Source organism: Sphaeramia orbicularis, unplaced genomic scaffold (assembly GCF_902148855.1).
Source record: "Sphaeramia orbicularis unplaced genomic scaffold, fSphaOr1.1, whole genome shotgun sequence".
In the NCBI taxonomy this organism is placed as follows: domain Eukaryota; kingdom Metazoa; phylum Chordata; class Actinopteri; order Kurtiformes; family Apogonidae; genus Sphaeramia; species Sphaeramia orbicularis.
This window is the reverse complement of record NW_021941585.1, coordinates 290684-317606: the sequence shown is the minus strand read 5'-3', so window position 1 is coordinate 317606 and position 26923 is coordinate 290684. Positions and strand designations below refer to the sequence as shown.

Here is a 26923-nt window from a genome sequence, read left to right as displayed (position 1 = left end):
CTGTAAACTGCTCTAAATGCCGTCGGTAACATGAACAAAACAAACTGAAGAAACAACAAACAAATAAAATACTGACTACAGTTCAAAGTTGCTGACATATTCAACTGTAAAAGTCTTTTTCTTCCGTTGTGTCTGTTTTACATAGTAACAGCTGACGACACCCCCCCTCAGGCCCCGCCTCTCAGTTTGGACCCACCGCTGTCAGCCCCTCCCCCACTTTTGAACCGGTCCGTGCTGCGTTCACTGACCTTCCTCGGTCTCGTGCCAGACGATGCCCTCCAGGTTGACGCTGGTCCCAGGTTGGCAGGGCCCCAGGCAGGCCGGGTCCCCCTCCAGGGGTCCTGGGGGGCCCCCGTCCTGGGTGTTGGTGCCCACCGACCTGGTCCTCACCGCCAGCTGCTTGGGGCCGGACGTGGGTGGGGCCGGGGAGGAGAAGGCGGGGCCCGAGGGCAACGAGGCCCCAGGAGCCCCAGGGTGACCGGGGGCCGGGGGGGCCGGGACCGTGAACATGGGGTCGACCTGGAACAGAAGGGGGGGGAGGGGGGGGGGGTCAGTAAAAACAGGAAACAGACTTTGACCTTTGACCCCCTGAACTCATCCAATGACGTAAAGGTCAGAAAAATGCGATCTAGTTCAGACGAAGGTCACATGGTTAAATACCAGACAAGTATCAGGTTTCAGACCACACCCACCTGAGTCCACCTGCTGATGTGGACCACACCCACCTGAGTCCACCTGCTGATGTGGACCACACCCACCTGAGTCCACCTGCTGATGTGGACCACACCCACCTGAGTCCACCTGCTGATGTGGACCACACCCACCTGAGTCCACCTGAGTCCACATCCACCTGGGGTCTGAACCCAGTCTGAGTCCACCTGTTGTTTAGGGTTACAGTGGAGACAGGCTGTTGATGACATGGTTTCTATGACAACTGCAGACACAGAGGCGGGGCTAAAGGCAGGTGGAGCTAAACCACGCCCATCAGTTTGTTCTAAAACAGTCACATGACTCCAGATCAGAGACGACGCAGACGTTCAACATCTGCACAGATTAGTCTGTTTTCTGTCCTCCTCTGGATGTACCCAAATTAATCAGAGGAAACGGGGGTGGGGGGGTGGAGGTGGGGGGTGGGGGTGTGGTCAGGGGAGGCGGCTCAGATTTCCATGAACTCTGCGTCTAAAATCTACAATTAAACAAAGACACATTTGTATCTGTGGGTTTGACACATGTATTCTGTTTGGAATCTGCAGTCCCATCTTATAGAAACTGAACTGTTACAGGAGAAAACACCAACGAAGAAGAAGAAGAAGAAGAAGAAGAAGAAGAAGAAGAAGAAGAAGTAGTCTAATCCATCTTTTCCTGTCCTCCTCCTCCTCTCTCTGTATTCCTCCTTGTCTTTATTCTTTTTCTCTTTACAGTCATGTCTTGTCTGTTCACTGTGTGTGTGTGTGTGTGTGTGTGTGTGTGTGTGTGTGTGTGTGTGTGTGTGGTTTTCAGCAGTCATCTCTTTTCTTCTTCTCTCTTTTCTTTTTTCTACGTTTCCTCTCTGGCTGCCTCAGTCTTTTTCAGTCTCATCCACACATTCACATCCAGCACTTGTACAGCTGACACACACACACACACACACACACACACACACACACAGACACACACACACACAGACACACACACACACACAGACACACACAGACAGACAGACACACACACACACACACACACACACACAGACACACACAGACAGACAGACACACACACAGACACACACACACACACATACACACACACACACACACACAGACACACACACACACACACACACAGACACACACACACACACACAGACACACACACACACACAGACACATACACACACACACACACACACACACACACACAGACACACACACACACACACACACAGACACACACACACACAGACACACACACACACACAGACACACACACACACACACAGACACACACACAGACACACACACACACACACACATACACACACACACACACACACACACAGACACACACACACACACACACACACACACACAGACACATACACACACACACACACACACAGACACACACACACACAGACACACACACAGACACACACACACACACACACAGACACACACACACACACACACACACACACACAGACACATACACACACACACATACACACACACACACACACACACACACAGACACACACACACACACACACACACACACACAGACACACACACACACACACAGACACACACAGACAGACAGACACACACACAGACACACACACACACACACACAGACACATACACACACACACAGACACACACACACAGACACACACACACACACACACACACACACACTGTACCAGTCTTTAAACCAGTACACATGAAGCACCACTGAGCACACAGGCATCCACTAACAAACACACACAAACAAACACACACACATACAAACAAACATATATCTGTGTGTTTGTTTGTGTGTTTGTGTAAACAAACACACAAACAAACAAACAGACAAACACAAACACACAAACAAACACATATACACACAAACAAACACACAAACAAACAAACACAAACAAACAAACCAACTAATAAACACACAAACAAATGCTGCAGTCGTCCATGTGCACCTCAGACTTAAACCTCAGGTTTAGAAACAGAACGATGAAGATCAAACATCTGAGACGACACAGACACGATGGAGAACAAACCATAGACCTGGTCTAGGTTTAGGTTCAGGTGCTGGTTCAGGTTCTGGAGGTTGGACCTTCAGTTTGACCCACATATGAACCTCTGATCCAGAGGCTAAACTCAAACACTGATCCTGCAGATTCCTCTGAACCATGAACCTGGATCATCCAGAACCTCCAGAACCAGAACCAGAACCAGAACCAGAACCAGGTCTTACCCACATATTTATGTAACAGTTCAACCATGTTTGAATTATGAGACAAGACAGACAGATGTTATGTTCATGTTTCAGAACAAAGACAAACACTAAAGGGCAGGAGCACATGACACCGGTTTTAGAGTCGCTGCATTGGCTCCCCGTACGCTTCAGGATCGATTTTAAGGTTCTCCTGCTGGTTTTTAAATGTCTTAACGGCCTTGCGCCCTCCTGTTTATCTGATCTGCTTTTACCATATCAACCCTCGCGGACCCTGAGGTCCTCCGGCACTGGCCTTTTAACCATACCAAAACCCAGAACAAAAACCCAGGGTGAGGCAGCATTTAGCCACTATGGCCCCCACCTGTGGAACAGCCTGCCGGAGCGCCTCAGGACTGCACAGACTGTTGGCATTTTTAAAAGGAGATTAAAGACACACCTTTTTAATCAGGCTTTTAACTAATTTTTTAAAACTCTTCTTGTTCTTATTTTGTTTTATTTATCACTGATACTTTATCTATTCTATTTTATTTATAATCGTACGTATTTTACTCTTGGTACTGTATTTATTAGGGACCGAGCCGAAAGGTAAGGCCCTCTCACACAGTGAGAGGCCTTGCCTGCAAGCAAGGCCCTATTGTTTTTCGTTCGTTTTTATATTATTATTATTATTCACACACCACTTTGACCTGGATTTTGACCCCCTGAACATGCACGAAAACTCACCAAATTTGGCACACATGTCAGGCCTGGCGAAAAATTTGATAAAATGAAAAAATTAACCCCATAGGTGCCAAAATGGGCTCTCTAGCGCCACCTATGTGAAAAAAACGGCAACTGCCCTAGTGGCCAGTAGGAATGTCGTACAGACATGAAACCAGTGCCAAAATTTTTGTTGGATCATGCTCTACAAATCATCCACTGACACTCATGACCTATCTGCAACAGGAACTTCGCAATATGCCTTTCAAAATAAAATTTCTAAAACTAACTCCGATGACACCGTTTGTGGTATTGACTTCTAAATAGCGCCAAAAGATAGAGTGAACCCTCCTTAATACAACGATTTCACACCTTTTCCATAACTGTCTTAGTTTCTTTTTTACAAGCCTGCAAAGTTGCGATGTTTAGAACTCATTTTTCACTTTGGAGTTTTTCCCCAAATGTGACATATCTACGCGTTCACGGGACTCAGCACAACTCTCACATCCAAAAATTTTTGAGATAGGATGTATGGTTATTGATTTATAACAATTTGTTTATTTTCATACTTTTTCCACTTTAGACTGCCATTTGACCCCCTTAACATGCTCCAAAACTCACCAAATTTGCCATGTATGTCATGACTGGTGAACACTTTCATACAATATCAAAATTAACCCCTTGCATGCTAAAATGGACTCTGTAGCGCCACCTATGTACTAAAAAACACACAAAATCGGCCCTAGCGGCCAGTAGGAATGTCACAGAAACATGAAACAAATGCCAAAATGTTGGTCTGATTGAGCCGACAAATCATACACTGACACTCATGAGTTAATTCCAACAGGAAGTTGGCAATCTGCCTTTGAAAGTTACTCTACGTTTCTGCAATTAGTACTCAGTCATTCCAGACTTTTGAATAAAAAGTTATACCTCACTCAATTCCCACAAGTCTGCAGAATCCAAAAGTGAAAGAATTTTTCAGATACGACCTACGGTTATGGAATTATGGCGATTTTTTGAAGACTATGTTTACTTTCACTTTTAACAATGACAAAGTCCCTATAAAATTCTTCTTGGTGGGCAGCTGTCTATGGCTGTCCTTAGTGCAGTGGTTCATGTAGCTGCCTATGGAGCAAGAGGACCTGGGTTCAAGTCCCAGACAATCCAATTTTTTATTTTTTTTTTTCTCCATCTTAAAACAGGTTTTACTGGATTGTATTTTGGATACTGGAAATTTTGCACACATTCAAAAGTACACGGAGTACATTTTTTCAAAATAAAACCCCAAATACCAATAATACAAAATTTCTATTACATAACTTCTTTTCATTTTTATGACCAAACGCTCAACTGTTTGTACAATGTTTCTTCATTCAAAAGTACTCTTTCTCACAGACACACATCCTCACACAATAGGGTTTTTCCAAAATAAAAGCCTTAAATGTGAGACATCATCACTTTTATGCTCAATTATTCATACAATTTCAATTCATTTTTCAAACTGATTCTTTCTCTCACATTAAAAACAAATGCACATACACACAGTAGGTTTTCCAAAATAAAAGTGTCATTTTAAAGGTGATGGTGGTTTCAGCAGAGGGTCACTGGTGTTCTGTACAGATGTAAGGAGGACAGACACTAAAGGATGGGAACTGGTATGGGGACGGAGAGGTGTGAGTGGAGCTGAGGTGTGGACGGTCACGGGAGGCGGATCGCGGGGGAGGCGGAACGCCCGGTGCGAGGTCCCGCCCAATGCTGCTTGCAGCTTTAATTTTATTTATTCTTAGTCCTATGTTCTGCTTTTAGTCTTTAGCTTTAACACCAGTGTTTCCTCAGGGGGGGTCCTCCACACTGGGAGCTGTGTCTGCTCTGCTAGTGGGGGTACTGTCCTTGGGTCCCTTTGGCCCGGCCGGCTGGGGGTCCTCCCTTCGATGTGGGGGTCCACCTGTCTGTCGGAGCCGGGTGCCGGTCCCCCCGATGGCACGGCCTGTGGCTCCTCCCAGTGTGGACGGCCCCAAAGGGGGCGTTTCCTCGATCCTCAGTGCCATGCCATGTCTCCCTGTTGTGTGCGTGTGCGTGTGTGTCTAGTATGGAGGGTGGGAGGGAGGGGTTTTCTTTGTAATTGTTTTTGTTTTTATTGTGTAATTGTTTTTAATACTGTAAAGCACTTTGTGTTGCATCTGTGCATGAAAAGCGCTTTATAAATAAAGGTTGATTGATTGATTAATAAAGCAGGTCCACACTTAAAGACAATCGGCTGTTTCGGTCCTGGTTTTCCCCTTCCTGACCAAGGACCACAAACCCCAGATGATCTTCAGTCTGATCAGATCCTCCGGTGGTCTGAGGTCTGTTCAGGGTCAGTTTGTTCTGATAATCGGATCTGAAACGGGTCGGGGCCGACAATCATAGATATTAAACTTGTTCAGTATTTACGACAAAAAATCTTCGTGTGTGGAAAGCCGACGACTCCAGATCAGAGTCCTGAACGGGTCCACGTTTCCAAACCCACATCCACCTGGACCCGGGTACATTAGACCCTGACCTGACCTGACCCATGATTAAACCCATTGTCTGTCCACTGAACTCACCTGAAAGGCTCCATTTTCCCATCGTTAAACCTCTAATCTGTTCTGTTCAGGGACATGTGGGCTCGGACGGAAACACACATGAAACCCACTTCGAATAAAAGCGGATGTGGATCCACCACAGTCACATGAACGTCTGAATGTGCAACATCTGACAGAAGTCACAGCTGTTTTCAGCCCTTATGCTGCTCACATGTTTGTACACTCCATGGTTTTCTCTGCCATTGGATCGTGTTGAACTTCCTGCTGCTGGTTCAACACTCAAACCCATACAATCACTTTTTTAAAGAAGCCATAAAAATATCTGACAAAAAACACTGAATTTCCACCGCTGCACTGTTTCAGATCAATACAAATTTCTTAAATTTCATAGTTTTGTGAATTTTAAAAATGCTCGCCTGATATTTAAAGTCTTGCATGGACTGGCCCCTCCTCCTTTGACAGATTTGATCCAATCCCGGTCTGCCAGTGGGAGGGGCCACAGCTCTGTCAGTGGGAGGGGCCACAGCTCTGCCAGTGGGAGGGGCCACAGCTCTGTCAGTGGGAGGGGCCGCGCAGGCGCACTACTGTTGGACAGACTCCAGTGTCAGTCAGTGGAAGTGAACAGTGGACCGGTTTCCCAGTAAACAGAACAGACTCCCAGTCGTCTGCCTCCTTCAAATCCAGCTGAAACTCTGATGAAGGAACACCAGAGCTGGTTCCAGCAGCAGATGGTCCTCACTGCTGTTGTTCTGCGGGTTTTTAGGAGGTCTGGTCTTTTCCTCGTCTGTCGTTCCTGTCACCTGAAGACTACAGACGGAAATGACCCAGCTGCTGCAATCTGACAGATTTACAACTGACACTGATGGACATGTTCAGTAACATGCACTGTCCTGAAGGAAGGAAGGAAGGAAGGAAGGAAGGAAGGAGGGAAGGAAGGAAGGAAGGAAGGAAGGAGGGAAGGAAGGAGGGAAGGAAGGAAGGAAGGAAGGAAGGAAGGAGGGAAGGAAGGAAGGAGGGAAGGAGGGAAGGAAGGAAGGAAGGAAGGAAGGAAGGAGGGAAGGAAGGAAGGAAGGAAGGAGGGAAGGAAGGAAGGAGGGAAGGAAGGAAGGAAGGAGGGAAGGAAGGAAGGAAGGAGGAAGGAAGGAAGGAGGGAGGGAAGGAAGGAAGGAAGGAGGGAAGGAAGGAGGGAAGGAAGGAAGGAAGGAAGGAAGGAGGGAAGGAAGGAGGGAAGGAAGGAAGGAAGGAAGGAGGGAAGGAAGGAGGGAAGGAAGGAAGGAAGGAAGGAGGGAAGGAAGGAGGGAAGGAAGGAAGGAAGGAAGGAGGGAAGGAAGGAGGGAAGGAGGGAAGGAAGGAAGGAAGGAAGGAGGGAAGGAAGGAGGGAAGGAAGGAAGGAAGGAAGGAAGGAAGGAGGGAAGGAGGGAAGGAGGGAAGGAAGGAAGGAGGGAAGGAAGGAGGAAAGGAAGGAAGGAAGGAAGGAGGGAAGGAAGGAGGGAAGGAGGGAAGGAAGGAAGGAAGGAAGGAGGGAAGGAAGGAGGGAAGGAAGGAAGGAAGGAGGAGGGAAGGAAGGAGGGAAGGAAGGAAGGAAGGAAGGAAGGAAGGAAGGAGGGAAGGAAGGAAGGAAGGAAGGAAGGAGGGAAGGAAGGAAGGAAGGAGGGAGGGAAGGAAGGAAGGAAGGAAGGAAGGAGGGAAGGAAGGAAGGAAGGAAGGAAGGAGGGAAGGAAGGAAGGAAGGAGGGAAGGAGGAAGGAAGGAGGGAAGGAAGGAAGGAAGGAGGGAAGGAGGGAAGGAAGGAAGGAAGGAAGGAAGGAAGGAAGGAGGGAAGGAAGAAATAAATAAATAAATTAGACGCTCATCATCATTAAATGTCCTGATAATTAGCTTCATCCACAAATGTTCATTTCTTCACTTCCTTTCCTGCTACCCCCTGCATTTCCTTTATTGTGACCCGGCCTGTACCCATGAAAGTACTTCTATCTTTTTTGTAAACGTCCCTTTTTTTGGGGGGGGGGTGTATTTTATGGTTCAGTGCATCGCTCTCTGACGTCTTTAACATTCCACCCTTCTCCTGCAGCTGTTGGATTCCAGTCATTACCCCCCCCCCCATGCTCCAGATCAGCTGTTTACATGCGACATCACACCCCCATCGCAACTCGTCCCGAACAAACCAAACACCACCAACGTTGCCATGGAAACGCGGCCTGAGCAAACCTGTTAAAACCAACCAGGTAAACAGAGGCGTTACAGTCAAAGAGCGAGCGGAAGAGTGCACACGCTAACCAGCAGACAACGAGCGCCGCGTTAACGCTCTGAGACGAACGACGACAAAAAGAATCCGATCAGAAGACGGTAACAGAGTCGGTGCAGAGCGTGGCCTGGTTCATTTCCATTCCCTGCAGGATGTGGTTACGGACGCTGTCATTCACACACAAACTGGATCTGATTGTCATGCACGTGACGCTCTGAGCCTCAGCGGCGTAAAAATGTCTGTCAAACCGTCCCAAGATGCATCACTTCAGTCCTGATGAAAAGTCTGTGCATGTTTTAACCCTTTAGCGGACTGAGTCTGTTTCAGCTGTTTTTCAGTCCTTTTGATTTTGCCTTTGTATACTATACAGCAGGGGGGTCCAAATGCGTCCCCCCAGAGGTTCCAGTCTGAACCCTGGGATGAATTTACAGAGCGTATAAACTCCACATCCATACCAATCTGATCTACAGTCCAATAAGAACAGCAGAAGAACCCACACAGAAGAACCACTGCAGATTTACTACTGGGTTTGATGGAACAAATAATCTGACATTATGTCTGTGAATAATGACAACTGCAAATGTTTGTCTTTGTTTTGGTGCAAAAAATCACATTAAATTGTGAAACTCTTTCCATTTCCAAACTCTCCTGTACCAATAAAATGTGACTAACCTGAACAAATGTGTCCAACCTGAAATGTCTGTATTAAATTCAGTCCAGTTTGAACTCTTTTCTTCCTGTTCCTCAGTGTTTAGTGTCTTTGCAGATCTGATCCAGAATGCACATGGACTAATGAGAAGTGGAGGAAGAAGACTGAGAAAATGACACTGATTTTACTGAAGAAATGTCCGTTTTTCAGTTTATTCACATCTGTTTTGTTTGGATACTTTATAAAAGGAAGTATTTTCAGAATTTAATTTTTTTTTTTTTTTTCACTCAAACACAGACATAAATGTGCAGTTGTCATTCTTTCTGGGTTCTTCTGTTCTTCTTTTCCTTGTTGGTCCACTGCAGATCAGATCAGACTGAATGTGGAACCTGAAAGAACAGGAGTTGGAGAACCCTGGTTTACACACAAATGTTTACTATACCCATGTTTGGGATCTGTTTTTTCAGCACAGCTTCATCTATATCATCTGTCTGTTATTTTTTCACTTTAACCTACTATAAAAACACAAAAGGACAAAAAACACACAAGAAAATATAAAATCTGATTTGAAAAATGTTTATAATTTATTGCATAAATAACACACAGATGCTTAACGAACCTTTTCAAAGACTTTAAAAGTGAATATTGGTTCCAAAGAAAATTAAAATTGTAATTAGGGATGTAACGATTACCGGTATAACAATAAACCGTGGTAAAATTGCTGACGGTTAGTATTACCATTTAAATTCTAATTATTGTGATAACCGTGTGGAGTAACTTACAGGGAATAAGTTAATTCATGTATTTGTCAAAATATATTGACAGTGTTTACCCAAATAACTATTTACATTTATGTTTGCAGAATTATTATTTACACATATGCACATTTAATTATTTTCATTTGTTGTACATAAGCAGCTAAAATCACCTGTTGAATGTGCCTTTCTAAATCACTTACATTTACTGATCTGGGTACTGTTAGCTCCTGATTGGCTGGTTTGGTCATGTGACATGATGTTTCAGGAAGTGTTGTGGTAGCAGTTACAGTACGTGACAAATAAAGCACTGTTTAAGAAGAAATCTGTCTCCATTCTGTAGTCTCATTTTATAAAGAATGAACTATTAACCACCAATGAACCCTCACGTTACATAAATTAAAACTATACTCAAATATCTGAGATAAAAGCATATGTTTACTAAGCCCCCCCCCCCCAGTCCTCCTGGTTTCCTCATCTGGTTCAGGTGGGGGTCATCCTCACCCTTACCTGTAATGCTAATGCAGTCTGTGGATTAGAATGTGCAGATTCATCCAGTTTATTGTGTTTTGAAAAAGGACAAAACCTGACGTAGACATGGTCACAGATCTAACGTTTACTTTAGATCGCTATAGTAACACTACATGGTTTGCTCTGGTTTCAAACCCTCATATCTCTGGTTGTATTTGCTTTATCTACATCAAATACAAAGTGTCAGAGTGTTTCCAGTCCACACTTTCAAATGTAATTCTCCCCTGTGGTCTGTGTGACCGACTTCAGACGCTACGACGTGTTGAAAATGTCATGTGATTCAGTCCCATCGCCGTGGACCCCTAAGGGTTAAAGGTCGAGTCGGCCTCGTTGGTCGACACTGGAAACTCAACTGTTCTGGAACCGACGGAAACAACAACAGTTCCACCGTCTGCGTACGTCAGCACTAGGCCTGTGTGTCGGCAAGAATCTGGAGATACGATACAAATCACAACACTGGGATCACCATACGATATATGACGATATATCCTGATACTGTTAAAAAGGCCATTTTTGTTTGTTTCTTTTTTTAAATGATTATTTCCATGAAGAATTGAGTTCCAGCAGAAATCTGCACCAATACTAAACACATTTGTATTTGATCCCAACAGGATCTAATGTTCTATCAGCAAATGTTCCAACTGTGTTCAAACTGAAATTGTGTTTTCCAGACATTCCAGTTTCAGATCCTGTTCAAATGTTCAGATTCTATTAGTTCACAACGAACATCAGAACAGGATTTTTGTCCCAAAAAAGGAACGACCATCTGCCTCAGACAGTGAAATGTGCTTTTAGGATGATTGAAATAACCATTATTTAATAAAAAAGTAAAAAAAAAAATTATAAACAAAATACAAACAAAAAAGAAAAACAAAAAACTAAAATGAACCTCCACAATATCTGCATTTGAATAAATACCTAAAATATCAATTCAGTCCTTTTTAATATCGATACAGTATTGTGAAATGAAATATCGCGATATATTGCAGAACTGATATTTCCTAACAGCCCTAGAAGGCACCTCCATGTAAACGCCGGACGGACCTGGACAGACACACGACAGCAGTGGAAAACTGAAGGGCCTCATGAGTCCACAGTGGGAATTTGAAAAGTGTCAAACTGATCCTACAGTTCTTCACAGGTGTCACAGTTGTTTTAGTTCAGGTTCCACATTCAGTCCAACTGGGATCGACAGGAAAAGAAGACAATACGAACCTAGAAATAAGGACTCCAACTTTAAACCAACATTTCATTGTAAAAAGTCGGTATCAGATCAGTATCGGTAAAGCTAATCCCCAAAAAATCAGATCAGATCGGAAGCAAAAAAAATCCAGACTGGGACTAAAAGAGACCAGTGTTCTTATGGTTTTAATGACATGGATCTGTGTGGACCTCCTAGACAAAGAGATAATATATCAAATTACAACTGATTCAGATCTGAGATGAGATTTAAATCAATCAATAATTCTAACAAAGTATTTAGAAAAACAACAGAAACAGACCGTGTGTCAAACATTAAGTCCACTGTTTCATATAAACACAAATGAAGGAAAAGGATGTGAGAACAGTGTGGGTTCCAGCTCAGATCCTGTTCATGTACATTTACTGGAAAAGAGCTGAGCGCTACAGCTGCTAGCGTTAGCATCATTAGCACCAGCGACCTGAACCTTTAACCTTAAAGAGAACCTTTAAGCAGTAACTGAACTGATGATGTTCCACATGGTTCCGTCTGTCCATCTGACTCCATAGAACCCCCTGGACCACAGAACCCACTAGGAACCCACTATGAACCCTGGGATACAGTTGGACTTATTCCAGATTCATCTGATGGGGGGTTTACTAGTGCTAGCTGCTGTTGGGCTACTTCCTGTCTCATCGCAGGATGGGCTGAGATCACAACACTGCCCACTAGTGGGTGGAGTTTAATCTGCTGCAAATGTTTAAATAGTAATAAAAAATCTGCATAATACTGGAAAATAATTAGAGTGTTCGCAGGATATTTCAGCAGCCTGCACAACTTCACACACTGAGTTATCGCAGGGTGGAATGCACCTCACCTGGGGGGGTTTGAGGGCATGCCCCCCCCAAGAAAATGTGGATAATTTGGTGTTATTTGGTGTCCTCTGGAGCATTTTAATTGTGTAATATTACTTATTTCTAGCACTTCTTTTGTCATGAGATTTGTGTATTTAAGTACAGTTTCCATCCAAATGTGACGCTGAAAAATACACAGTTATGGAGCTGTTTGAAGTACACACTTTTCATGCAAAGTGCACTTTCTCCAGTAGTATGTGTTTCCTCTGTATTTTGTCATTTCACTCATTCATAAAAGTTAATCGAACAAATAAAAAAGATCTGTGAAATGTTGACATTCATGACCTGAGATGTATTTGAGTAACGTTTGTGCAGAGAACAACAGTTTGCAGCATAGGTCTAGATGTACTGTCGGTAAATACCCGTTCTCTGCTTCTGTATTAAACCAAACAGTGTCTGCTGGCCCTTCATGATCTCTTGCTTCCTCTTGGAAGACACTATCTGAAATAAAACAATCACAGTTTTACTCTCATCAGCACCATTTCCATTCCTGCCCTTACTGCATGCTTCATGCAGACTTCTGTCGTTTTCTTTTTTGACTAATTCGTGGTACAAAGCTACACGGAGCGCACTCGGCTGTTTCTGGAGACTTCCAGTGCTTCGGGATCATTCGGTTCGCACTTCCGGCCAAAACAAAGATGGCGTCATGTGGAGTAAAAGTTGAGAAGACGAACAAAAAATTGCAATTATTTCAACTTTTACACTATGGCGTCTCAAATCGGTAAGAATATTTCATTTAGATTGTTAAAAAGTAACCTGCGGACAGGAGGAGGGCAATCTGCGATTCTACAGGCGCTCTGGGGACACTCTGAATAATATCACGATTTTTCTTCCAAACCTAATCAGAACACGGTCCAGACTGCTGTATATATTTTAAACAGTAAACACGTCTAAGATCCTTTCTTTGTCACAGCTTCATTCATCTGTAGCCTCTTAAACCTGGTGACTAAGTCTGTGTTGCCATGGTGATGCTACACAGTGGTTTTTACCTACATACACATTCTATACGTCCATGGAACCAGAACATCAGACCAAAACTCAAAGCAGATATCCCTGTTCAGATCCCGGACGAGCCCCCACATGTGTTACCTTGTGGAGCTGGAGGCTCATACAGACTAAAAAGAAAAGACATCGAACCACGGTTCGGAAAAGCACATGTAGCCTCTTAAACCTGGCTGGCCCCAGGTCCGTCTGCGTTGCCATGGTAACACTACGTGACGGCTGCACCAACATAAACGTTCTATACGTCCACAGAACCAGAAGAACATCAGATAAAACTCAACAAACCAACAGAACAAACACTTAGACCAGTTCAACAGTCTGAGACCAGCGTAGGCCAGGAATGAGCGAGAAGGTCAAAGCCAAGTGGCCTCTGTGGGCGTGCACGTGTGGGTGTGCACGTGTGGGTGTGCACGTGTGTGGGCGTGCACGTGTGCAGGTGTGCACGTGTGGGTGTGCACATGTGTGGGCCTGCACGTGTGTATGTGTCTGTGGATCCACACTAACTCCGTACACAGCTGACTGCTGTGTTTGTCCTACTTCTGTATTTTTGGTCAATGAACAGACGAGTGAATATCAGTGTAAGAAAATATCAGTTCTGCGATATATCACGATATTTCATTTCACAATACTGTATCAATATTAAAAAGTACTGCATCAATATTTTTAGGTATTTATTCAAATGCAGATATTGTGGAGGTTCATTTTAGTTTTTCTTTATGGTTTCTATTTTAGTTCTTCTTATTTCACACTCTTTTATTCAATAATGTTGGTTCCTTTGTTTGGATTGAACTCAAATCCTGTTCTGATGTTAGTTGTGAACTAATAGAATCTGAACATTTGAACAGGATCTGAAACTGGAATGTCTGGAAAACAGAATTTCAGTTTGAACACAGTTGGAACATTTGCTGATAGAACATTAGATCCTGTTGGGATCAAATACAAATGTGTTTAGGATTTGGGCAGATTTCTGCTGTAGTTCAATTCTTGAAGGAAATAATCATTTAAAAAAGAAACAAACAAAAATATTGCCTTTTTAACAGTATCATGATATATCGTGTTATATTGTATTGAGATCGTAGTATTGTGATTTGTATCGTATCTCCAGATTCTTGCCGATACACAGCCCTACTAGTGAAAACAGTAAATTAATAGGACCAATATTTTGAGAGAAATTAGCATTTTTTAAATCCAATATCCTCATAATTCTGTTGCTACGGTCAGAACTCTTTGGCGCTGACTGCTGGACGAATGTGGAACAGCATGAACAAATACACAACAGCAGAAAAACAACCACATCTAGAACCTGTGGAACCACACAGGCCAACGCACTAGTTTCATAAAACGGATCAATGAGACAAACTCTGCAGCGCTAAGCTAACAGCACTAAGCTAACAGCGCTAAGCTAACACTAAACAGATCCAACAGTACAAGGATTATTTCTGCTGATAAAACTCACTGAATGAGACGAAGAAGAACAAAAATAAAGGAACATTATTCAGACATGATGATGAATGTCGCCATTTTCTGATTATAACTTGGTTTGATTTGAATGAATCTTCTGCTAACGATGCTAATCTGTGTCACATTGAAATGATTCCCATTGGAAACAAATGAAACAAATGGACTCGACAGGTTCAACCAGATGTGTCCGAATCTCCAAACTTACAGATATTCACTCAGTCCGATCATCAGCCCACATCCACGTTGCACAGTCGCACATATCATGATTTTTTAGTTACATCATCATATTGAACATGTTTTAACACAACAGGAACTAAACTACGAACAAAAAACCAACAGGTCAAAGTGAATAAACCAATTAAAATAGACGGAAGAAGAGTTTAAACATGACAAACGGAAGAGTTTAAACACGACAAACGGAAGAGTTTAAACACGACAGAAGAGTTTAAACACGACAAATGGAAGAGTTTAAACACGACAGAAGAGTTTAAACACGACAAATGGAAGAGTTTAAACACGACAGAAGAGTTTAAATACGACAAATGGAAGAGTTTAAACACGACAGAAGAGTTTAAACACGACAAATGGAAGAGTTTAAACACGACAGAAGAGTTTAAATACGACAAATGGAAGAGTTTAAACACGACAGAAGAGTTTAAATACGACAAACAGAAGAGTTTAAACACGACAAACGGAAGAGTTTAAACACGACAGAAGAGTTTAAACACGACAAACGGAAGAGTTTAAACACGACAAACAGAAGAGTTTAAACACGACAAACGGAAGAGTTTAAATACGACAAACGGAAGAGTTTAAACACGACAGAAGAGTTTAAATACGACAAACAGAAGAGTTTAAATACGACAAACAGAAGAGTTTAAATACGACAAACAGAAGAGTTTAAACACGACAAACAGAAGAGTTTAAACATGACAAACGGAAAAGTTTAAACACGACAAACGGAAGAGTTTAAACACGACAAACAGAAGAGTTTAAACATGACAAACGGAAAAGTTTAAACACGACAAACGGAAGAGTTTAAACACGACAAACGGAAGAGTTTAAACACGACAGAAGAGTTTAAACACGACAAACGGAAGAGTTTAAACACGACAGAAGAGTTTAAATACGACAAACGGAAGAGTTTAAATACGACAAACGGAAGAGTTTAAATACGACAAACGGAAGAGTTTAAATACGACAAACGGAAGAGTTTAAATACGACAAACGGAAGAGTTTAAATACGACAAACGGAAGAGTTTATATACGACAAACGGAAGAGTTTAAATACGACAAACGGAAGAGTTTAAACACGACAAACGGAAGAGTTTAAATACAACAAACGGAAGAGTTTAAATACGACAAACGGAAGAGTTTAAATACGACAAACGGAAGAGTTTAAATACGACAAACGGAAGAGTTTAAATACGACAAATGGAAGAGTTTAAATACGACAAACGGAAGAGTTTAAATACGACAGAAGAGTTTAAATACGACAGAAGAGTTTAAATACGACAAACGGAAGAGTTTAAACACGACAAACGGAAGAGTTTAAACACGACAAACGGAAGAGTTTAAACACGACAAACGGAAGAGTTTAAATACGACAAACGGAAGAGTTTAAACACGACAGAAGAGTTTAAATACGACAGAAGAGTTTAAATATGACAAACAGAAGAGTTTAAATATGACAGAAGAGTTTAAACACAACAAACGGAAGAGTTTAAACACGACAAACGGAAGAGTTTAAACACGACAGAAGAGTTTAAATACGACAAACGGAAGAGTTTAAACACGACAAACAGAAGAGTTTAAACACGACAAACAGAAGAGTTTAAACACGACAAACGGAAGAGTTTAAATACGACAAACGGAAGAGTTTAAATACGACAAACAGAAGAGTTTAAATACGACAAACAGAAGAGTTTAAACACGACAAACGGAAGAGTTTAAATACGACAGAAGAGTTTAAATACGACAAACAGAAGAGTTTAAATACGACAAACAGAAGAGTTTAAATACGACAAACAGAAGAGTTTAAACACGACAAACGGAAGAGTTTAAATACGACAGAAGAGTTTAAATACGACAAACAGAAGAGTTTAAACACGACAAACGGAAGAGTTTATATACGACAAACGGAAGAGTTTAAACACGACAAACGGAAGAGTTTAAACACGACAAACAGAAGAGTTTAAACATGACAAACGGAAAAGTTTAAACACGTCAAACGGAAGAGTTTAAATACGACAGAAGAGTTTAAATACGACAGAAGAGTTTAAATACGACAAACGGAAGAGTTTAAACACGACAAACGGAAGAGTTTAAACACGACAAACGGAAGAGTTTAAACACGACAAACGGAAGAGTTTAAATACGACAGAAGAGTTTAAATATGACAAACAGAAGAGTTTAAATATGACAGAAGAGTTTAAACACAACAAACGGAAGAGTTTAAACACGACAAACGGAAGAGTTTAAACACGACAGAAGAGTTTAAATACGACAAACGGAAGAGTTTAAACACGACAAACGGAAGAGTTTAAACACGACAAACAGAAGAGTTTAAACACGACAAACAGAAGAGTTTAAACACGACAAACGGAAGAGTTTAAATACGACAGAAGAGTTTAAATACGACAAACAGAAGAGTTTAAATACGACAAACAGAAGAGTTTAAACACGACAAACGGAAGAGTTTAAATACGACAGAAGAGTTTAAATACGACAAACAGAAGAGTTTAAACACGACAAACGGAAGAATTTAAATACGACAGAAGAGTTTAAATACGACAAACGGATAAATACGACAGAAGAGTTTAAATACGACAAACGGAAGAGTTTAAATACGACAGAAGAGTTTAAATACGACAAACAGAAGAGTTTAAATACGACAAACAGAAGAGTTTAAATACGACAGAAGAGTTTAAATACGACAGAAGAGTTTAAATACAACAGAAGAGTTTAAATATGACAGAAGAGTTTAAATACGACAAACAGAAGAGTTTAAATACGACAAACAGAAGAGTTTAAATACGACAGAAGAGTTTAAATATGACAAACGGAAGAGTTTAAATACGACAGAAGAGTTTAAATACGACAGAAGAGTTTAAATACGACAGAAGAGTTTAAACACGACAAACAGAAGAGTTTAAATGCGACAGAAGAGTTTAAATACGACAGAAGAGTTTAAATACAACAGAAGAGTTTAAATACGACAAACAGAAGAGTTTAAATACGACAAACAGAAGAGTTTAAATACGACAAACAGAAGAGTTTAAATATGACAAACGGAAGAGTTTAAACACGACAAACAGAAGAGTTTAAACACGACAAACAGAAGAGTTTAAACACGACAAACGGAAGAGTTTAAATACAACAGAAGAGTTTAAATACGACAAACAGAAGAGTTTAAATACGACAAACAGAAGAGTTTAAACACGACAAACGGAAGAGTTTAAATACGACAGAAGAGTTTAAATACGACAAACAGAAGAGTTTAAACACGACAAACGGAAGAATTTAAATACGACAGAAGAGTTTAAATACGACAAACGGAAGAGTTTAAATACGACAGAAGAGTTTAAATACGACAAACGGAAGAGTTTAAATACGACAGAAGAGTTTAAATACGACAAACAGAAGAGTTTAAATACGACAGAAGAGTTTAAATACGACAGAAGAGTTTAAATACGACAGAAGAGTTTAAATACGACAGAAGAGTTTAAATACGACAAACGGAAGAGTTTAAACACGACAAACGGAAGAGTTTAAACACGACAAACGGAAGAGTTTAAACACGACAAACGGAAGAGTTTAAATACGACAGAAGAGTTTAAATATGACAGAAGAGTTTAAACACAACAAACGGAAGAGTTTAAACACGACAAACGGAAGAGTTTAAACACGACAGAAGAGTTTAAATACGACAAACAGAAGAGTTTAAATACGACAAACAGAAGAGTTTAAATACGACAAACAGAAGAGTTTAAACACGACAAACGGAAGAGTTTAAATACGACAGAAGAGTTTAAATACGACAAACAGAAGAGTTTAAACACGACAAACGGAAGAGTTTATATACGACAAACGGAAGAGTTTAAACACGACAAACGGAAGAGTTTAAACACGACAAACAGAAGAGTTTAAACATGACAAACGGAAAAGTTTAAACACGTCAAACGGAAGAGTTTAAATACGACAGAAGAGTTTAAATACGACAGAAGAGTTTAAATACGACAGAAGAGTTTAAATACGACAAACGGAAGAGTTTAAACACGACAAACGGAAGAGTTTAAACACGACAAACGGAAGAGTTTAAATACGACAGAAGAGTTTAAATATGACAAACAGAAGAGTTTAAATATGACAGAAGAGTTTAAACACAACAAACGGAAGAGTTTAAACACGACAAACGGAAGAGTTTAAACACGACAGAAGAGTTTAAATACGACAAACGGAAGAGTTTAAACACGACAAACGGAAGAGTTTAAACACGACAAACAGAAGAGTTTAAACACGACAAACAGAAGAGTTTAAACACGACAAACGGAAGAGTTTAAATACGACAGAAGAGTTTAAATACGACAAACAGAAGAGTTTAAATACGACAAACAGAAGAGTTTAAACACGACAAACGGAAGAGTTTAAATACGACAGAAGAGTTTAAATACGACAAACAGAAGAGTTTAAACACGACAAACGGAAGAATTTAAATACGACAGAAGAGTTTAAATACGACAAACGGAAGAGTTTAAATACGACAGAAGAGTTTAAATACGACAAACGGAAGAGTTTAAATACGACAGAAGAGTTTAAATACGACAAACAGAAGAGTTTAAATACGACAAACAGAAGAGTTTAAATACGACAAACAGAAGAGTTTAAATACGACAGAAGAGTTTAAATACGACAGAAGAGTTTAAATACAACAGAAGAGTTTAAATATGACAGAAGAGTTTAAATACGACAAACAGAAGAGTTTAAATACGACAAACAGAAGAGTTTAAATACGACAGAAGAGTTTAAATATGACAAACGGAAGAGTTTAAATACGACAGAAGAGTTTAAATACGACAGAAGAGTTTAAATACGACAGAAGAGTTTAAACACGACAAACAGAAGAGTTTAAATGCGACAGAAGAGTTTAAATACGACAGAAGAGTTTAAATACAACAGAAGAGTTTAAATACGACAAACAGAAGAGTTTAAATACGACAAACAGAAGAGTTTAAATACGACAAACAGAAGAGTTTAAATATGACAAACGGAAGAGTTTAAACACGACAAACAGAAGAGTTTAAACACGACAAACAGAAGAGTTTAAACACGACAAACGGAAGAGTTTAAATACAACAGAAGAGTTTAAATACGACAAACAGAAGAGTTTAAATACGACAAACAGAAGAGTTTAAACACGACAAACGGAAGAGTTTAAATACGACAGAAGAGTTTAAATACGACAAACAGAAGAGTTTAAACACGACAAACGGAAGAATTTAAATACGACAGAAGAGTTTAAATACGACAAACGGAAGAGTTTAAATACGACAGAAGAGTTTAAATACGACAAACGGAAGAGTTTAAATACGACAGAAGAGTTTAAATACGACAAACAGAAGAGTTTAAATACGACAGAAGAGTTTAAATACGACAGAAGAGTTTAAATACGACAGAAGAGTTTAAATACGACAAACGGAAGAGTTTAAACACGACAAACGGAAGAGTTTAAACACGACAAACGGAAGAGTTTAAACACGACAAACGGAAGAGTTTAAATACGACAGAAGAGTTTAAATATGACAGAAGAGTTTAAACACAACAAACGGAAGAGTTTAAACACGACAAACGGAAGAGTTTAAATACGACAAACGGAAGAGTTTAAATACGACAAACGGAAGAGTTTAAATACGACAAACGGAAGAGTTTAAATACGACAAACGGAAGAGTTTAAATACGACAAACGGAAGAGTTTAAATACGACAAACGGAAGAGTTTAAACACGACAAACGGAAGAGTTTATATACGACAAACGGAAGAGTTTAAACACGACAAACGGAAGAGTTTAAACACGACAAACAGAAGAGTTTAAACATGACAAACGGAAAAGTTTAAACACGTCAAACGGAAGAGTTTAAATACGACAGAAGAGTTTAAATACGACAGAAGAGTTTAAATACGACAAACGGAAGAGTTTAAACACGACAAACGGAAGAGTTTAAACACGACAAACGGAAGAGTTTAAACACGACAAACGGAAGAGTTTAAATACGACAGAAGAGTTTAAATATGACAAACAGAAGAGTTTAAATATGACAGAAGAGTTTAAACACAACAAACGGAAGAGTTTAAACACGACAAACGGAAGAGTTTAAACACGACAGAAGAGTTTAAATACGACAAACGGAAGAGTTTAAACACGACAAACGGAAGAGTTTAAACACGACAAACAGAAGAGTTTAAACACGACAAACAGAAGAGTTTAAACACGACAAACGGAAGAGTTTAAATACGACAGAAGAGTTTAAATACGACAAACAGAAGAGTTTAAATACGACAAACAGAAGAGTTTAAACACGACAAACGGAAGAGTTTAAATACGACAGAAGAGTTTAAATACGACAAACAGAAGAGTTTAAACACGACAAACGGAAGAATTTAAATACGACAGAAGAGTTTAAATACGACAAACGGAAGAGTTTAAATACGACAGAAGAGTTTAAATACGACAAACGGAAGAGTTTAAATACGACAGAAGAGTTTAAATACGACAAACAGAAGAGTTTAAATACGACAAACAGAAGAGTTTAAATACGACAAACAGAAGAGTTTAAATACGACAGAAGAGTTTAAATACGACAGAAGAGTTTAAATACGACAAACGGAAGAGTTTAAATACGACAGAAGAGTTTAAATACGACAAACAGAAGAGTTTAAATACGACAAACAGAAGAGTTTAAATACGACAAACAGAAGAGTTTAAATACAACAGAAGAGTTTAAATATGACAGAAGAGTTTAAATACGACAAACAGAAGAGTTTAAATACGACAAACAGAAGAGTTTAAATACGACAGAAGAGTTTAAATATGACAAACGGAAGAGTTTAAATACGACAGAAGAGTTTAAATACGACAGAAGAGTTTAAATACGACAGAAGAGTTTAAACACGACAAACAGAAGAGTTTAAATGCGACAGAAGAGTTTAAATACGACAGAAGAGTTTAAATACAACAGAAGAGTTTAAATACGACAAACAGAAGAGTTTAAATACGACAAACAGAAGAGTTTAAATACGACAAACAGAAGAGTTTAAATATGACAAACGGAAGAGTTTAAATACGACAGAAGAGTTTAAATACGACAGAAGAGTTTAAATACGACAGAAGAGTTTAAATACGACAAACAGAAGAGTTTAAATGCGACAGAAGAGTTTAAATACGACAGAAGAGTTTAAATACAACAGAAGAGTTTAAATACGACAAACAGAAGAGTTTAAATACGACAAACGGAAGAGTTTAAATACGACAGAAGAGTTTAAATACGACAAACGGAAGAGTTTAAATACAACAGAAGAGTTTAAATACGACAAACAGAAGAGTTTAAATACGACAGAAGAGTTTAAATACGACAAACGGAAGAGTTTAAATACGACAGAAGAGTTTAAATACGACAGAAGAGTTTAAATACGACAGAAGAGTTTAAACACGACAAACAGAAGAGTTTAAATGCGACAGAAGAGTTTAAATACGACAGAAGAGTTTAAATACGACAAACGGAAGAGTTTAAACACGACAAACAGAAGAGTTTAAACACGACAAACGGAAGAGTTTAAATACGACAGAAGAGTTTAAATACGACAAACAGAAGAGTTTAAATACGACAGAAGAGTTTAAATACGACAAACAGAAGAGTTTAAATACGACAAACGGAAGAGTTTAAATACGACAGAAGAGTTTAAATACGACAAACGGAAGAGTTTAAATACAACAGAAGAGTTTAAATACGACAAACAGAAGAGTTTAAATACGACAGAAGAGTTTAAATACGACAAACGGAAGAGTTTAAATACGACAAACAGAAGAGTTTAAATACGACAGAAGAGTTTAAATACGACAAACAGAAGAGTTTAAATATGACAAACAGAAGAGTTTAAATACGACAGAAGAGTTTAAATACGACAGAAGAGTTTAAACACGACAAACAGAAGAGTTTAAATGCGACAGAAGAGTTTAAATACGACAGAAGAGTTTAAATACGACAAACGGAAGAGTTTAAACACGACAAACAGAAGAGTTTAAACACGACAAACGGAAGAGTTTAAATACGACAGAAGAGTTTAAATACGACAAACAGAAGAGTTTAAATACGACAGAAGAGTTTAAATACGACAAACGGAAGAGTTTAAATACGACAGAAGAGTTTAAATACGACAAACGGAAGAGTTTAAATACAACAGAAGAGTTTAAATATGACAAACAGAAGAGTTTAAATACGACAGAAGAGTTTAAATATGACAGAAGAGTTTAAATACGACAAACAGAAGAGTTTAAATATGACAAACGGAAGAGTTTAAATACGACAGAAGAGTTTAAATACGACAAACAGAAGAGTTTAAATATGACAAACGGAAGAGTTTAAATACGACAGAAGAGTTTAAATACGACAGAAGAGTTTAAACACGACAAACAGAAGAGTTTAAATGCGACAGAAGAGTTTAAATACGACAAACAGAAGAGTTTAAATACGACAAACGGAAGAGTTTAAACACGACAAACAGAAGAGTTTAAACACGACAAACGGAAGAGTTTAAATACGACAGAAGAGTTTAAATACGACAAACAGAAGAGTTTAAATACGACAGAAGAGTTTAAATACGACAAACAGAAGAGTTTATGGTAAATATACATGAAAGAGACAATTAACCAAGACAGATGGAACTGTCATTACAGCATCCATCCAGCCATCCATCCATCTGTCCGTCCATCCGTCCGTCCATCCATCTGTCCGTCCGTCCGTCCACTACTAAACTGTTTGTTCAACCTGATAACTGTATGTGTTGGGTCAGTTTTTTGACTGTGTGCAGATCATGTGTGTTTGGTGAACCTAGGCCTACAGCTGATAACAGAGGCTTAAGTATTGATCACATTGATAATCGATTGATGCTAGTGTTGCTGTGACTGGTTCCCTGTGACCAGACCTCCATAACCTCTGGGTTTTCAGGGTTAATCTGTGCGTCTGATGCTAAACCCTGTGGTTCTGTGGAGGTCTGCGGCCTCCCAGGACTCCAAACCTCCCAGATCTGTGTTGACAGGAAGTGGATTCCAGAGGATGGTTCAGGCTGACCAATGGGAACCCTTCAGATCGACACATAAACAAAGCCAGCGTCCGCTCTGTCGGCATCAGGGAGGACGCTTCAGCCTGGGCTCCTTCATCTAATCCTGCATCAACACAAAAAACCCTAAAAACCTCCAGTGGACGGCCTCCATCTGCAGCACAGGTGTCAAACATGCGGCCCAGGGACCAAAACTGGCCCGCCAAGGTTTCCAATCTGGTCCGCAGATTCAATTTGAAAAGTGCAAGTTAGGGCATCGAACTCAAAAATAAGATCATAATTACCTATAAATAATGACAACACCAATTTTTTCTCTTTCATTTAATGCAAAAAACGTTAAATTATGAAAATATTTACATTTACAAACTATCCTTTAACAATAACGTGAATAACCTGAAATGACTGAAGAAAATTAAGCCCAATTTGAACAATATTCTGCCTGTTATTAAATGTTTAGTGTCTGTGTAGATCTGATCTGTAACGCACATGTAGAAATGGTATAATATTGATAAAATGATACTATATTTCTTAACAAATTTCCTTTTTAGTTTACCAGCTGACAGGCCGTACACTACTGTCGTCTGTTACAAAACTCTCAGTCGTCTTCTTCTCCTAAACTCCAGTTGTGATTGACTTCAGACTTGGTCTACAGCTTCTGTATGATGATGTCAACACAAGGGACTGAAATGATTTGGATCTGGATCTGATTCTGGATTTGGTGCCACTTTGACAAATGTCCCCATTCTAACAGATAGGAAGTGGGCTGATCCAGTAAATCAGTATCAATGATATCAAGTGTGAATCTGAATTTTTTACAGATCTGATTGAATATGAGCAGAACATGGACTATTTCTGTAATAGAATAAATAACAGAACTGGGTCAGAATAAATGGATCTGGATCCATTTACCACAACTGTGAATGTGGACGCTCAGATACTGGACCACTGGTCTGTTTTCCTCAGGTTCTTCCCCTCCTGTGTGTTTGGACAGTGTGTACATGGAAGTCTTGGCTGAACTGAATGTTATGTTTTGCACTAAAACACTTGTCAGTTGTCATTCATTGGCTGTCTTGTTAGTATTGGACTGGTCCGGCCCACTGCAGGTGAAACTGGGCTGAATGTGGAACCCAGAAAAAAATGAGTTTGACAGCCCTGGTCTGCAGACGCTGCCGTCAGGTCCTACACCCCCCCACCCCATCTTTGTCTATTTCCACTTCCTCCTCCTCTCAGCTGAGAGCTCAGAGTCTGAACCCACCTGAATGAAAGCAACTAACAACAAAGACTGGAGTTCAGACGGAGAGGGAGACACTCCAGGAAACACAGGAGGAGGAGGAGGAGGAGGAGAGGAGGAGGAAAAACTGACAGAGAGGAAGAGAGGAGGAGAAGAGGAGGAGAAAAAACTGACAGAGAGGAAGAGGGGAGGAAGAGGAAGAGGAGGAGGAGGAGAAGAGGAGGAAAAACTGACAGAGAGGAAGAGAGGAGGAGAAGAGGAGGAGAAAAAACTGACAGAGAGGAAGAGGGGAGGAAGAGGAAGAGGAGGAGGAGGAGAGGAGGAGGAAAAACTGACAGAGAGGAAGAGAGGAGGAGAAGAGAAGGAGAAAAAACTGACAGAGAGGAAGAGGGGAGGAAGAGGAAGAGGAGGAGGAGGAGAGGAGGAGGAAAAACTGACAGAGAGGAAGAGAGGAGGAGAAGAGGAGGAGAAAAACTGACAGAGAGGAAGAGGGGAGGAAGAGGAAGAGGAGGAGGAGGAGAAGAGGAGGAAAAAACTGACAGAGAGGAAGAGAGGAGGAGAAGAGGAGGAGAAAAAACTGACAGAGAGGAAGAGGGGAGGAGAGGAAGAGGAGGAGGAGGAGAGGAGGAGGAAAAACTGACAGAGAGGAAGAGAGGAGGAGAAGAGAAGGAGAAAAAACTGACAGAGAGGAAGAGGGGAGGAAGAGGAAGAGGAGGAGGAGGAGAGGAGGAGGAAAAACTGACAGAGAGGAAGAGAGGAGGAGAAGAGGAGGAGAAAAAACTGACAGAGAGGAAGAGGGGAGGAAGAGGAAGAGGAGGAGGAGGAGAGGAGGAGGAAAAACTGACAGAGAGGAAGAGAGGAGGAGAAGAGGAGGAGAAAAAACTGACAGAGAGGAAGAGGGAGGAAGAGGAAGAGGAGGAGGAGGAGAAGAGGAGGAAAAACTGACAGAGAGGAAGAGGGGAGGAAGAGGAAGAGGAGGAGGAGGAGAAGAGGAGGAAAAACTGACAGAGAGGAAGAGAGGAGGAGAAGAGGAGGAGAAAAAACTGACAGAGAGGAAGAGAGGAGGAGAAGAGGAAGAAGAGGAGGAGGGAAGAGGAGGAAAAAGAGGAGGAGGAGGAAGATGGAGGACACACCATCACTGCCCCCCCACCCCCTCCTCCTTCATCTGCTCTTAAATATAGGCCCCAGTCCTCCCCTGTGTGTGTGTGTGTGTGTGTGTGTGTGTGTGTGTGTGTGTGTGTGTGTGTGTGATCACATCCAGACAATGACACCAACAATAGGCTCCAGCCCCATCATCCCCATCATCCCCATCATCCCCATCCTCTTCCTCCTCTTCATCTTCCTCTTCCTCCTGCTGATGCTCAGGCTGCTTCAGGCCTTCACACCTGCATCTGTCTGTCTGTCTGTCTGTCTGTCTGTCTGT

The 26923-nt window shown here is 40.8% G+C and overlaps 1 protein-coding gene across 1 annotated transcript in view; it reads right to left on the bottom strand.

The window, feature by feature from the left end:
- znf608 (zinc finger protein 608) overlaps positions 1-26923 on the bottom strand; it is a gene marked incomplete at its 3' end in the record, with an annotated part of 71389 nt that overhangs the window by 18915 nt on the left and 25551 nt on the right. The window contains exon 4 of the mRNA XM_030130020.1: positions 249-519. Within this exon, the coding sequence (XP_029985880.1) occupies positions 249-519 (271 nt within the window). The remainder of the gene's footprint in view (positions 1-248; positions 520-26923) is intronic.